The sequence below is a fragment of the Pezoporus wallicus genome, unplaced genomic scaffold, assembly GCF_028554395.1.
Source record: "Pezoporus wallicus isolate ANWC-B61680 ecotype Strahan unplaced genomic scaffold, APGP_CSIRO_Pwel_v1 contig_5767, whole genome shotgun sequence".
Lineage (NCBI taxonomy): Eukaryota > Metazoa > Chordata > Aves > Psittaciformes > Psittacidae > Pezoporus > Pezoporus wallicus.
In genome coordinates this window covers 10,000,001-10,015,634 of record NW_026640599.1, presented here as the reverse complement: position 1 = coordinate 10,015,634, position 15,634 = coordinate 10,000,001, and the positions used below count along the sequence as shown (strand labels likewise).

Below are 15,634 nucleotides of genomic sequence, written 5' to 3'. Positions count from 1 at the left end.
CATTTCAATTAGACGTAAAGAGGTTTATGGTAGCCATCTTTGCGTCTGGTGTTTGCAAGTGATAGCATCAGGGATAGCAGAGGTGTAAAATCAGCATTAGCCATGTATTCCTCTCTGCAGTGTACAAACAACCTCTTTCACACATCTCCTATTTCCACCTGTCCCACAAGCCAGTAGATTGCTGCTGCCAAAAGCGTTTTGTGATTCCTCTCTAACTCTCAACTAATTTGCTAATGCCCTCAGAAGTTTAAAAGCCACTGCAGCTGCCTGTTGACAGCCAGGAGATAAGGTGACTCTTATTCAAATGACATAATAACCATAACATAAAATCTACAGTGAAGTATTATTTAAGGAAAGATTTTTGGCTGGAAAATGTAGGCCCAGGCCTGAGTCTAAAGAAAACAGGGGAAACAGATCTTTCCTGTAGCCTCAACTTCATTTGGCTGTGTTCAAGGTGTCCGCCTGTTTTCTGCCAAGGCTGAAGTTATTACAGCTTCCCAGCAGCAAACGTTGTTTGTTCAAGCAAAGAGCCTGTGCGTTCCTGGACACAGCTTCCTTTCCTTCTGGTCAGAGAAGGGTATTATCCAGGGGAAAATAAACGTTGCCAGCTGCACCGCCGACTTGTTTTGCTAACCAGTGCATAACATGTTGCTTCAGGACAAAATACCTGGTTATCTTATTTTCTACTAGGGAGGAAGCTTCAGAAGTATCTCTTTGCTTGAAAATGAATATTCACTAAGTGGCATTTGTGGGTTTTGCACTGTGTGTTTTGGGGGATCACTGGGATTGGATGCTAAAAAGAAGTTTCATACAATGAAGCATACCCTAGGCTTGTGACCCTGTGGTATGTACTAACCACTGCATGGGGAACAGGCAGCCTCCTGAGTTATAGCACTCCCACAGGTCCGAGCCCCATCGCTCCTGAATTATCCCTTTACGCTCCAGATGCTGTTATTGAGGCAAACACTGTGTCAACTGCTGAAAACTTTTCCAGTGCTCTTATTTTCTGGGTGAGCTGTAAAAAGGAGTCAAGTTGCAGTACATTCATCTTGAACCAAAAAGCAATGGTCCATACATTGTATATTCATGAGACACCAGCCAGCTTTCTGCAAATGGGTTTTGACAAGCAATGTATAGTTGGAGTACTCTCAGCAAAACCTACAGAATTGGCTTCTATAACCCCACTGGGGTTCAACCTCATGATAAAACCTTAGTGTAATGAACCTGTTGCTCTTAAGGGTGGAGGGGGTAGAGGAGGAACGAGATGCTGCTTTATCTGTATTACTCCACATCACAGATGCTGACAGAATTATTGGTTTAGAACTCATGGCTCCAAAAAGATTCAGTAATGCAATATTTATAATTTTGGTTTGTTTGTTTATTTTTTTTTCCTTCTCTCAGATGTGGTGTTTTCAATAGGCCCCTTAGATATGGGCTCTTTGGAGACGTTGTTAAACTTGTGCTAAACAGCTGCTAAACTGCAGTCCTAACCTTGGGTGTTTTCCATACAACTCTGATGGTCGACTGTCTTTTGGAAGAGCCCATAGCTGCAAGGTCTATTGCTTTACAGGTACTAGGAAGATAGAGGGATTAAGTTATACATTATGCAAAACTACCCACTAATCCTCTTAGTGTGCATTACCAGTGAATGGCCTGAAACAGGCTCTCACTAGAAGAGCCCTAACATTCACTTTCTTGATGACATTTTAGTATTTGAGGTTTTTGTCATGGATGTCGGTGCTGAAATATTCAGTACACCATCTTCTGTCTGCTGCTAGATACACTCATGTGTTAGTAGAGTGCTAACAAAATTACAGTTGGTAAAGCAGATTACATGTTTAACTAGTAGCGAGACATGTATAAAATAAAGTTACATATTTTCCTAGAGTGACAGAGCCACTGGGATTTTTTTTCTTTTTCTTTTTTTGTTCTTTTTTGTTTTTATAAGAAAAAGAAACCACTATAAAACCATGATTAAAAATGTTACAAGGGATGATTTACATTTTCAAATAATGTTATTTTTGGGAGAAAAATGTGATTTTTAACATGAAAGTGTTTGGAAAGCATTTGGTTGCTGTGCCTTCTTTCCCAGTACAGTTTGCTATCTTTTACACAGTCTTGCATAAATGTTTAAATTAGGGGAGAAAAGAAAAATTAAATGTGATGGCTAAGACCTATAAGAGCTGACTCACTGACTTGAGTTATTGCTGTGCAGAAAGTTTGTAAAGCCTTTACATCCAGCGAACATTTAGTGCTACTTCAGCCTTGACAGTTGACCTTTCAGTCTGATTGGGTTTAGCCACAATAATTGCAGCATCTGCAGTACAGACCATGCAGAGAGCTGCTTAAGAACCCAACTTCTCTCATTAGATCTTACTTCATGTGTCTGAAATTCAACCCCCCCCCCCCCTTGCATGTGTGTGCAAATTCTCTCGTAATACCTGTTACAGGAGCTGAGCAAGGTACAATCCCCCCAGCTCTTTAAAAAAAAAAAAAAAAAATCTAATTTCTCCCATCATTTTGAATATTCCTGGATTTAGCTTGGGGTGGGGGTGGGGAGAAGGAAAACATCCAAACCCCTTCCTGTCCTCAGATATTTAGTCACTACTGGTTTCTTTCTTCTTATTTTTTTTTTCCTCTTTTTCCTCAGTAAGACCTAGTGTAAAAAAAGCAACAAACAAACAAGTTAGACTGTTGTAATTTGGTCAACCACTCGGGTGCTATCCATATCCACCATTTCAACACACTCTATTTCCTCACGGTTTTCAGGATTCTTCTTCTCTTTCCTCTTCTTTTTGGATGGTGGCAGGAAAGTCAGTATCACAGGTAAAATGGCAAAGCAGTGAAAGAAGGTGACTAATGCTATCAAAAACAAGCACCTGAACAGTGTACGGGTCAGATTTGAAGGCACAGCTGCAAGAGGAATCAGACCAACAATATAGCAGAGGTAGCTCTGCAAAATAGCTACCCCATGCACTTCCAGGGCATTTTTCACCCATTTAGTTCTTGTGAACTCTTTGCCCAGGACAAAGGTTGATAACAGTGGAGCACAGTTGTCAATTGTGTAATTAATTCCGTAAATTAAGCACAACACAGAAATACAATCTAGTTCCACTTTCCACAAGGTCATAAAACCTATAACTCCAAATTCAACTGAGGCAACAGTTAGAGTGAGCCAGACATTGATCAGAGAGTCTGCCACGAGGAATGCAGAGAAGAAGAGCAGAAATAAAGCACTAATGCAGGAGTTTTGTAAGGGTGCTCCCACTGAAGAAGCATAACGATCCATGTACACAAATGATGGATTGAAAACAATGAATTTCACCTTGGAGGTGAGAGAGAGCTTCCTCAGGGTCTCCAAGAGGTCATAAAGTTCTTCCCTCTTAGTTTCCATTGTCTTGGCCACCAAGAACATCCTGGATGCCACGACATCAACTTCATTGTTGTATTTCTTGGAAAAGATGATATCCTCTGAAAAATGGGCAAACTGAGGGGTCTTCAGGAAGTTGTTCCTCAACATATCAGTGAAGTTCTTCTTGGGCAACCCAGTGGATATGTTGAGTTTCCTAAGGTAATTTAAGTAGCTTTCAAACCAAGATATCCTCACAAAGCCCTTGGTATACTCCAGTACATCCTCTTGGACACTGGTATTCCAGTACTCAATCGACTCATAAATGTAGAACCCAATCACTGGGCTGTAGTTACTGAAATACTTCTGCTGGGCAGTTGTATACTCAATAGTCCGTGTCGCAGTCGCTACGATGTTGCTCAGGTCTGACCCTTCACTGACCTGCAGGTAGCCCATTAAGGCAAAGGAAATATAAACAAGGTAAAAGAGAACTACAAAAGGCTTGACATAAGTGTTTGTTATCCAGTCACAATAATATCGTTTCAGGAACCACACCAAAAGATGACTCTCGTAAGTGTTTGTTTCCTCTGAATCATCTGTGTCCTCGCTGAATTTGGCTGTCAGAAGAAACCTATACCATGCAGGCTTCTCTTGCAATACCTCTGGCTTTGGTACCTTTCTGCAGAAGATACTATGCTGGTAGTTGTTTTCTATGTAGCCAGTAAACACCAGGCTGGAACCATAAAAGGAGAGTACATAGAGGTAGTTGAAGAAAATTGCAATACAGGAATTGCAGCAGAAAATCCTGGCTGCTTCAATGTTAGTGAAGGGACTGGCACCTATTCCAAAAGTGACCAGGTACATGGCAGTGGTGAGAGAAAACGAGAGCATGGAGTCTGCAAATACAGCTGCAGTCCTCTCTTTAACGTGTTGGTCTTCTCTAGTCTTCCTCCAGGAGGACAACATTTCAAAAGTCCCATATAAACCATGACCTACAATAGAGAACAAAGCGGGTGTTTAAAGTACTCAAATCAACGTGGAAAAACATAACGCAGACATGCTAAAAGACTCAAAGGAGACACATCTGGCTGTTACCAGTGCTTGAAGCAAACGTCCTGCAGAAGAGAGATATTATTATGGAGGTCTAAGCCACAGGAGTGCATTTGCCACCTGACTAGCAAACCTTAATGCCAGAGCTTGAGGAGAGTTCTGCATCGCTGGCGCAGGGTTGATGGATTAAAGAAAAAGGATTTTTTTTCTGATTGGCTGTTTCACTTCATCATTTTGGTGTGCCTGCGACGGAAGATGCTTTGAAATTAGTTTTTCCTGGTGATGGGATATGGCCTGTGGTGAAAACAAAGAAATACAACCTTGAAGTGCCTTATGCTGGAAGCAGAGATTTAGTTGGCTGTTTTGTGGAAAATCTGTAAAAAATAAAATTTCCATATAAGCTGAAAATTGTCAGTTAAATCAGCCACTGATTTTTCCACCTCCTAAACAAATTTTCCGTCAGGAAAAAGAAATCCTAGAAACAGAACACACTAAAAAAGCACAAATTTATTTTAAAGATGCAGAATGGTAGAACTGATATGGAAGTGCTTAAGGCATTAGTCTTCTTACTTTACTATATTTAAGGGTTTGTAAAACCAAATACAGCTCTATTTTTCTTGGCAGTTCCTACACTTTGTAATTAACTCTTAAAACAGATATAGCAGTCATGAAAGGAGATGGACCTGCAGACCTAGAATCCTGTGTTTAACCCCAAAGTGCAGGTAAATCAGGAAAAGTACATGGGCTTATCTTAATCCCTGCTTGCTCATCTTCCTGTTACAGTTTCTATTTTGTGACTGATAACCAAGGTGCATTTAGAGGACACAGACCTCTGCTCTCTCGTAGCGGACCTGAGCTGGGAAGGCAGCCATCGACCAGCTATAAGGTGAGAGTGGCTGAGATAAAACTAGTTTGATATTTTACACAGAGAAGAACAAAAAAGTACAGTCTTTGCATCACACCTAAAATGTAAGACACTAATATTTTCCCATAGTAATTCACATCATGTTCATTTTTTCTTAATAGTTCCTTTCCATCTAATCCCATCTTTTTTACTGTCTTTTAATTACTCCTCCTTATTCTTTTGCTCTTTTTGCTGTCCCCTTGCTACCTCTCTGGTCTGCTCTTGCATTATCTCCAGAAATTCCCAAAAGCGAGTCCACAGTGTTTTGCTCTTACCCATTCCCTGATAACATTAGATAAAATTATAAATGCTAAATTAGTTGCAGATGACCCTAAAGTGCAATCACTGGACTTTTGAGGCTGACGCTCATCAGGCAGGTCAAGGTAATTCACAGATCTCTTAGAATTTCAGGCTGTCTGCAGAGTACCGAAATTGCTCTGTTAGCTCTGTTCTCTCTGCCTGTAGATGAGTATCACTTTTGCCACAACATCAGTTAAGAAACCCCCAAACTAATGAGGCATTGTGAAGAACCAGAAAAACAGAGGATATGTTAGGGGGGCTGGAACTAGATGATCTTTTAGGTCCCTTCCAACACAAGCCATTCTGTGATTCTATGATGACGTTTATTCTTAAATATATCATGTAGGCTAAATATTTAATTAACTTGAGAAAATAACGCTTCTGTGGTCAGTACCTTTTACTGTACTGGAAGCTGTAGCTGATTTACTCCACCCTTCCTGCAAGGAATATCCTATCTATATTTCAACAGATGGCAGAGCTGGTCAGTCTGTTAATGCTGAAAAAATAGGTATGGGGTATTTTATAAAGAATTCAAAACACAGAGCTCGTAAGATGAGATAATAGGACAGCTGGTGTGTCTCCTTATCACAGTCATCTGGTATTTAGAATAACAAAGTCTGTGCTCTCATGTAGATTAGATATCTTACCTGTGTTGTCATTTGGAATCATGACATGGACCACGAATGTCCAATTTGTAGCAATATTACAGTCCCGGTTTTGGTATGGCATTTGGCATTTATCTTAACTTTCCCAAGCAATGTTTTACAGCTGCTTTCAGAGGCCAGGTCAAGACTGTCAATTTGATAACTAGCACCGTGCCCCCTCTTAAAGCTAATGGGGAATATTGGAAGTCCCCAGATGTAAAATCAAGTGAAAAAGCACGATCAGTGACTGGCACCCTGTTGCTAATTATGCTTCATATAGTTGTGTTCTAGGCCCGGTAGGGAAAGCTATTAAGCTTGCTTTCAGTGTGCTCTTTGTAAAGACAGACTGACCTTTATTTAAATGTAACTGATCACTTGCCAAAGCAGGGAGTGAGAGGTTTAATCCATTTATGGCTCCCATAAGTCCTGCAGACAGGCTTGTCTGAGAATTTCATATAGCATCATATGCATTAGCTTAGAGTGAGCAAAACAGAATAAAATGAAGTCATTGAATATTACAAATTCCATCGTGAGCTTTAGTTATAGCATGTTTTTGTAAAAAAACATTACAGTGTTAATAGGCTCTTGCATAAAAATACTCAAATAGCCGCATTAACTTGGAAAGCTCTTGACTTTGCTATGATAAAAAGAATTTAGAGCTAATTAAATACAATGCTGAGCATGACTTTTTAACAGGTATAAGATTTTGGATAATGTCTGATAACATGACTCCTGATACCACCGATTTTCTTTAAGTAGGAAACATAAAACCACAATTTGCTCTTACACAACCTTTGAGACTACCCTAAAATGGAATCTGATTTAGAGAACTGCTCAAGTAAAGGCATGAAGAGGCGTCACCACATGTGCTCCACAAAGCCAACAGAAAAACATTTAGATACTCTTCTATTTTAGGACAGGTTCCTTTTGTTGTTTGCTACACAATCTGCATGGTAGGAATTGGGATTTTTCTTCAACTGTAGAGCCTGTGATTCCTCTGTCCACTTGTATAACAGCTACAACATTCTTGTTTACCTTTAGGAAGACAAGCCTAAATTGCCAAACTTGCACCCTTTTTGCATCAGTGGCACTGATGCCCCAAACTTGTGCAAAAATTAGGCATGACAGTCCAAAGACTAGCCTTTTTAAACTAGAATGGGATTTACCTAACCTAATTTACTCCTTCAAATACCAACCACAAGCACAACAAGGGGTGACAGCCTCCAATGTCATCTAACTCGCTGATGCTCATACAAGTGTAATCCACATAGATTATGGCACATAACTCCATGGAAACATTTTCTGAGAATTTATTTCAGTTTTCTGTCATTTCAGAGTTTCCATTTTTTGCATCCCTAAATGATATGCACTGATTACCTCTATTCCTCTTGCTGGTGCTTTGTCTAGTCTATATACAAATGAGAAGAAGGCATTTTTTCCTTGCAAATAAATTCTGTAATTGCTTTGACCAATTTTCCCTTTTTAATAGAGATTAAGCCACAAATCTGCAATGATTTAGTGCAATTTGTTCATTATTCACAGTCACTCAGTAAATAATAAATATGAACTCAAACAGCTAATGGGCTATTGGAGATCTTTTCCTGTTGACATTTGCTATTATGATTCACTGGTCCTGCCCTACAGTCAGGCTGTACAACCATGAGCTAAGAAGGAGGAGTACGTGGAAAGATAGATTTATTTTTTTTTTTTTTAAGGAAAAAGGGTTCTAAAAGGGCAAAAGAAAATGTTATGGAAATAGGAGAAAGGTATTGGATAAAATGGGGACCTTTCTTCCTTATTCTTTTTTTCCCATGGGTTTGCATTGTAGGATATACTCCTACCACATGCCTTGGATGACTGAGAACAGAAATTCTGGCTTTTGTAGCCAAAGAAAATGAAGCAGATAGTCACTGTTATTTCTGGGGTGCTTAATCATATTTTTTTTTACAGGCTGATGTGGGCTATCTTTAACTTTAGAAGCTAATAACACTACCAGCAATAAAAACAATAAATTATTCCTAGCTTAAACACAGTGTTTTTATGAGTAGTCTGAAAATGCTATAAAGAGTTTCGTTTGCCTTACAATTTGTCTTGCAATTACACATGTTCTGCAAAATCAAGCAAAGCATGCATGAGAGAAAAAAGCACTTGCAGGAAGTTGTGAAAACTAAGGCAATTATTTTATCTTCCTTGAAATAATCAAATTATTTACCTCATTTTAAACACTATTTATGTGCAGCACTTAAACTGTTCTTTCTAGTACCATTTCAAAATCTCAGAAAATAAATGCATCCTTTCCCCTGCTGAGTGGTTATTCAAGCAAGAGGCCTTTACGAAGGGGCATCGGTGGCCTAGGCTTAAAGTTGGCTCTGTTCCTGCCTGGAAAATTGCGAGACTGAAGCAGAGAGGGGTGAAGGGATTTAAAGCAGCCCCAAAGCCTGTGAGAGGGCAATGAAGCGACCTCCCTGTCACCGGAGTCGCAGACCAGCTCTCTATTAATTTGGCTTAATTACTTCCCTGAAACAAAGGCTGCTTCCCACTTTTATTGTTTAGAGATTAAGGGATATGTTCAATTTTACACTAAAATCATGTGAAGTTTTGGTCTTATTGTAATGAGGCTGGGGTATTAAATAGACTTCTTCTGTAAGAAAATGTAACAGGAATGACTGAGAAAAAGGTTTGGGTTCCTTTTCTTGCAGTTTTACCCATCTATGAAAGCAGAGAGTAATGCTACACTGTGGGTCTCATTTTTTTGTTCTTACTGTTTCGAAGGTTGCATGTCTCTCTGTGTGTTTGATGCTTGAGTAAAATCTCTCTGAATAAAGTACCACTTACAGGCTGTGAAGTTACAGCCTTCTCTGGGGAAGGTCGCATTTTAGGGGTAATTAATTTTATTCATCCCATTTTAATGCAGTGGCACACAAAACACTAATAATGATTGATCTCCACTTCAGTGAGCTGAATGCTGCACCAGTATGTATGTTGCCCATTACCTGCCAGATTTAAGACTAATAAAGCACCAAACTGTCTTCCTAAGGGGACAGACTTCTCTATCAGCAAAGCTGGGGTATGGGGTGTTTCCCCCTTCTCAGGCACTGGTTCCTGTCCCCTACAGAAGTTTGCTGCTCCCTCATTACTATTAATTCACCTGTTTCTAATCCAAATTGTACTAAAGGAATGGTTGGGATTTGAAACATCAGCAACCTTTTTTATTTTTTAACCTGAAATCTTTTCCTGACAGTGCTGCCACAAAAGACTTCCTGAAATTGGGAATGAGTCATGCTAGGTTGTATGGTAGCCTTGTAAACTTGGTAGGCAAAAAATGGAAGTGGAAGCATGCTCTGACAGAGTTACCAAGGTTAAGTCTGGATTTGGATCTAAGATTTTTGCTTGTATTGTAATGACTGCATCCTTGTAATGCTATCAGTTCACCTGGATGAATGCTGTCTCGCTTAGTTTGATTTAAACCTGAAATCATCCCACTGAATAGGAGCACTTGTCTGCAAGAGGAATTTAGTGTGCTGTAAAGAAGTCTGTGAATTTACAGAGGGCCAGTTATGTTGCACCAGCTTTGTTTGTGCAAATCTATGAAGGACAGCTTGATTCATATGCAAAGTGGAGTGAAATATCATCCACAGAGACAAATATCTGATGAATTAACATGAAATAGTTAGGATGCTATAAATTCATATCCCAGCTCTCTGCCAATGCAGGCAAGGTCTCAAGAACTGCACTTGCACAGAATTAGTACATAGGAGATCAGAATCATACTGCAGGATTTGCCCTTTCCAAAATGATACCTGTAATAACATATGATATAATGAAGGTGCAACGAATTTTCCTAGCTGACAGTATTAAAAATAACAATGTTACACTGGTCAACTCAGGGATTACTCTCCACAGTAATGTCAACAAAGAGGCTGAGATAATTTCCCCCTGCTGACTTATTTTTTCCAGTTAGATCAGTGAGCTCAGCAGCTCCCATCTTCTGAAAAGCCAAGCGAAACTGCTAATCCAGACTCCCTTTGTCACAGGAGTTGCAATCAACCAGCTGTGGGCTAAATACGCAACCTGCCTCATGTGGCCTCTCCCAGCAGGCATGATTTTAACTTGGAACATATAGCAAGTTCAAAGTGCTACTGAATATGCAGGCACAGCAAGAGAATTTGCATTCAGCTAAAGCAAATCCCTGGCTTCATACCCTGTTCTCACTAGAATATTAAAATACTACAGATAACTGTAGCATGCAGACAGAATCAGCACTAAGCATAACCCATACAGCAGTTTTCACTGAGTTTATAGCAATTTAGCGGCATGGGTTGAGCCAAACAGATGAATCATTGTTAACACGGTGTTGCAACAAACTGTGGGTTGCTCTAACCAATGCCCACCTTTGTGGAACATAAACAGTGCTGCAACACCACAGTTTTGCTGCGTGAACGTCAGACCTCAAGGGCAGCAGACATCCCACTGCGTGCAGACTTGCCCATCCCAAACATTTCCGCTGAGCAAAGAAAATGCACTACAAATCCTACTTGCTTTTCCCTACTCTTGCCTGAATACTTGTGGGAGCTCAGTTCACAGTGTAGAGTAAAATCCTATGTGATCCTAACATCCTATAAGGTACTCATCTGATGAACTGTGTTTCCAGGCAGCAGAGTTTGTATCAGAAAAATTATGGCAAGGGGACTGAGGGCTGTAGGCAGTTGAGCAGTCTCAAATGCATCCTCATCTGCAAAGTCCCTGCCACCCAAGTGCAGCCTGACTTCATTTCATACCTCCAAGCACAGGTTCAAAGGCCACGTAAGCCTGAACTCTGTGCACAAGCATGGTAGCTGCATTAACAACACACCAAGAATGGATGGGATGTACCTATATAAGTGTAGGCTGCACATACTGCAACACTTTATAATCTCCTGTCACACAGACTCTACATACCTGTATTCTAACTGAATTACAGGTATGACAACATGCCTCAAAAATATTACGACAATGCCGTTGGATGGGTTCAGTATTTGAAATTATTGTTTAAAGACTACTAAATTTTACACATATATCACTAAGGTATACTATGCTTGCAGATGTCAACATCCGACTTGGGATCTTTCCAAAAGAGAAACATACTGAAATTATATATGTCAAGTCTGTTAGGTATCTAGGCATGATACCAGCAGATCAGTCTCTGAGATGGGCTTACATTTGAATACTAGCCATTCACCCTCACTTGTCAGGCTGATCTCTCCAACCATGCTTATAAGAAAACAACAGCACCATCCATTGCTGTCAGAAAGCTGCAGGCATGCCCATGCATTCCTCAGCTAACTACGAGGATCAAAAACATGAGCTCCTTGGTGCATTCATACCAGATAAAAATCTGCCCCAGTGTTTGGAGAGAAAGAGTTTTGTTTTGTACTGTATCTACTTGGCAACAGAATAAGAGAAACCAAAATGTTTGATAATATGCTCCCAGTATCTGCTGTGTTTCACAGCTGTGGGTGGCTGTGCCCACAGAAGCGCACTGCTGAAGATAAAGCATCCCCATACAACACACTGCATTGGTTGGTGCATGCAGAGAAGGAATCTTCAGCTGGTGCTCAGTGCTTCATGCTGTGAGACCACAATGTTATTTTTAGTAGTAGATCCTGCAGAAAGGCTCTCTAGGCCGTTAAGCCTGCGCTCAAAACTGCTTAATGCACAGGCAGGAAAACAGTGTGCATCTGAAAGCCCAACACAAGGTTGATGCCTCATTTACGTCTCATGTAGTACTGCCAAGCACGGCTTAAAAGGTGGTTAGGTTACTCTTAAGACTCTCATGGAGCTCAGATGGATCTGCTGCACCGGGGCGATTTTGATTCCAGTTTTCTGGCAATGAATGTCTGCCATAATATCCTACATTTTCCAAGTTTCTAAACTTAACATTTGGAAATGCCACATAGGATTGGCTCTCTGCTCTCCTGTGCAACAGTCTGGTTTGGCCACGTGCAGTCCTTTCTGAGTCATTCTAAAAAGTACATGTTTGCACAAAGAATGCCGTGAAAAAATCATCCTCGTGCTCTCGGTCTCCCCCTAAGTCGTTGGGACACAGACAGTGAGGCTTGGGGTAACTGATGAATCTCAATTGCAAACTCCCCAGTACTATCTTTTATCATGGCAAACAAGCAATAGTGAGATGATGTTTCAGAAAATCATATGCATCACAAGGTAATTTTAAGAGCACGATCTACATATTACTACTGAAATCAAAATCGTTCTGTACCTAAATCCTTAACTGAAGAAATACATACACATACACAAAACACATGCAGACATGTCTGTCATTTTTTACCTATGTAAGGGGAAAAGAAACAAAGAGAAGGGGAAGTAGTTTAAATAAGTAGAATTAATGCTTCGGTATTCAAAATTCTAGTTTTCATCACAATCCCTAATCAGCAATGGCAGTGACATGGTTTGCCACTTTTTATTTTTGGAGTACATGTATTTTAAAGCTATTAATAATAATAAAAGAATATTCTCACTTAACATTACATTTTCAAATTATTTTTTAAACTATACCAAATTCAATTCTAATTAATAGAATTAAAAAGATTATAAAGATTATATGGGTAATTCACCATGCATGTGGTTAATCTTTAACAGTCCCATTGATTTCACCAGAGTAAAAATTACTGATTTAGGCTTCGGGAAAATGCTGGTTTTCTGTTGTTGTTTTTTTTTGGGGGTGTGTGTGTGTTTTTTTTAATCACTCTTTTTTTAGTATTGAACCAATGTAATATTTGAGATTTTGTTGTTAAACTGATAGCAAGAATGTCAGATAAGCACATTTTAGAAACAGAAATACATCTGAGAGAAAACTTGAGTGGCTTTTTTATTTTGAAAAAGACATAAGCAAAGCAAGTTATAGTTCAAAATCTACTTTTCTATATATAAAGTGAATATTTAATTCCACTTAAGAATCGGCAAGGGCTTGTTTTGGCATTTAAATAGCCGGCTGTCAACTCTGTTTAAACGTATGACTTGCTCTCCTCTGTTTTCATGAAAGACCTGGCAAAAGTTAAATGTCCTATTTTATGCAGTGCAACAGAAGTTGCTGAGCATTAGTGAAATCTGGTTTTAGCTGCTGCAATATTTATGTCAGCATGGCACACTCACCTACTGAGTACCTGGGTCTTGTGCAGGTCTATGGTTCTGGGGCAAACAGCAGGAGAGCATTTAACTCCTGCTGGCCTCCAAAGGGTCTCCCTGTTCCAGAGTGCCCTGCTCCTCCCAGGAAAGCCTCTTCCTTGTCCTTAAATTGGAAACATCTGAAAATCCCCCAGGAAGCACAGTGCCCCGCCTAAGCTGTTATCTGAAGGGACAGGGACCAAGGCTTAGTTTTTCCGCACGGAGGATGACAAGAGGAGGAGGGCACAGGGCTGCGGCTGCCTGCCACCACTGCTGGCAGCGTACAGACCCCAGGGTGTACCTCAGGGGAGCCACGACCACCTTCTGCATCAGGGAAGCTGCCAGGATGGGAAGAGTCTGATGCCAGGATAATAAAGGAATGACAGATGTGGCTAGCAAGATGAATTCTCCACCGATGCATGTACTTTAAGCCTCACTAGCCAAAAAGGCAGTTAGATATAGAGTTATTATGTTGAGTACCCCTGGGCTTGTCTTGCATTATGAGATAGAATCATAGAATAGTTAGGGTTGGAAAGGACCTTACGATCATCTAGTTCCAACCCCCCTGCCATTGGCAGGGACACCTCACACGAAACCATGTCACCCAAGGCTCTGTCCAACCTGGCCTTGAATACTGCCAGGGATGGAGCATTCACAACCTCCCTGGGCAACCCATTCCAGTGCCTCACCACCCTCACAGGAAAGAACTTCTTCCTTATATCCAATCTAAACTTCCCCTGTTTAAGTTTGAACCCACTACTGCTTCTCCTATTGCTACAGTCCCTAACGAAGTGACCCTCTCCAGCACCCTTGTAGGCCCTTTTCAGATACTGGAAGGCTGCTATGAAGTCACCACGCTGCTTAGATTCGTATCAGAAAACAAAATAGGAGAAGAGAATGCTATGTGGAGACCTCCTAACAGCTTTCCAGTATCTGAAGGCAGCCTACAAGGATGCTGGGCAGCGACCCTTTATCAAGGACTGTAGTGATAGGACAAGTCGTAATGGGTTCAAACTTGAACAGGGTAAGTTTAGCTTAGATACAAGGAAAAAGTTCTTTACTGTGAGGGTGGTGAGGCAGTGGAACAGGCTGTCTAGAGAAGTTGTGACTGCAGAGTTCAAGGCAAGGCTGGATGAGCTTTTAGCAGCCTGGCCTAGTATGAGGTGGCCCTGCCCATGACAGGTGGCTGGAACTAGATGACCTTAAGGTCCTTTCTAACGCACCATTCTTTGATTCTATGAAAACTGCAGACTGATTTTCTTCACAAAGTTTTTGGCAGATTATATGCCTGCTGTGTAAAAAAATTACTTGAAGGTAAATGAAAGCTACCTGCAGTCACCTGTGAAAGGTTACCGTTTATGCCATGTTATAGAACAGCCAAGTGACATACAGTACATGACAGCTTCTGAAGACAAGAGTATAACACAGTGAGTATATCTGAGCAAAATCATGTTCAAAATCTGTTTTAAATTTCTAAGCCCACAAGACAAAATAACGCTGGCTTCTAGGAGTGTTGTCCTAGTGGAATATGGGCCAGTGGAATATGGGCCAGTGGAATATGGATTGTTTTACCACACTTCAAGTCCTCATTTCGGGTGAGAAAGCTGCAACTAAAACATCACAGACATACCCTTAAATTCTCCCGCTTAAGCGATGTTTGTCATTACTGTTGCTCACGATATATAGATCAGTTATAAGTGAAAGACAACATTCAAAAAGCTTTAAAGTACATACAACCTATTATTTTTACTGATTAAAAAAAAAAAAAGAAGAAAAAAATTACAAGTTTGGAACTCTACCTGGGTTTTCCATCAAGCACCAAGATTTAACTTAATCCAATTTAACTTTATCCATCTCTGCCAGCATCATGTGCCAGAATGCAAAGGTCTCATGACCTGAAAATGGCAGGCTCCTTCCCGGCCACATGTGCCTTTTGGCTATTGCCTATTTGGAGGATATAATTTATTAGAAGCCCAAAATGTGGATCATCTCTCTCGCAGAAAGACTTCAAATGAAAGGTCACATTGGTTCTTGCTGACCTTCCCCAGGTCTTCATTGACCACATGAGTCCAGTATGTAAAGTATACCATAAACATATATGTAATATTCCTACATATATAGAGAGATAGCAAAGGCTTGATTTTCTTTACCACTGAACCTCCAGTTTATTTTCATATATATGGTAGTTTTTCTTGAGGGACTTCTCCAGTTGAAGAAAATGAGGAT

The 15,634-nt window shown here is 40.3% G+C and overlaps 1 protein-coding gene across 1 annotated transcript in view; it reads right to left on the bottom strand.

Annotated features, from left to right (window-relative positions):
* Positions 1 to 2,639: 2,639 nt before the first annotated feature.
* Positions 2,640 to 15,634, bottom strand: part of PTCHD1 (patched domain containing 1) — a 34,860-nt gene continuing 21,865 nt past the window's right edge. Inside the window, exon 3 of the mRNA XM_057419526.1 lies at positions 2,640 to 4,341. Within this exon, the coding sequence (XP_057275509.1) occupies positions 2,687 to 4,341 (1,655 nt within the window). The 3' untranslated portion in view covers positions 2,640 to 2,686. The remainder of the gene's footprint in view (positions 4,342 to 15,634) is intronic.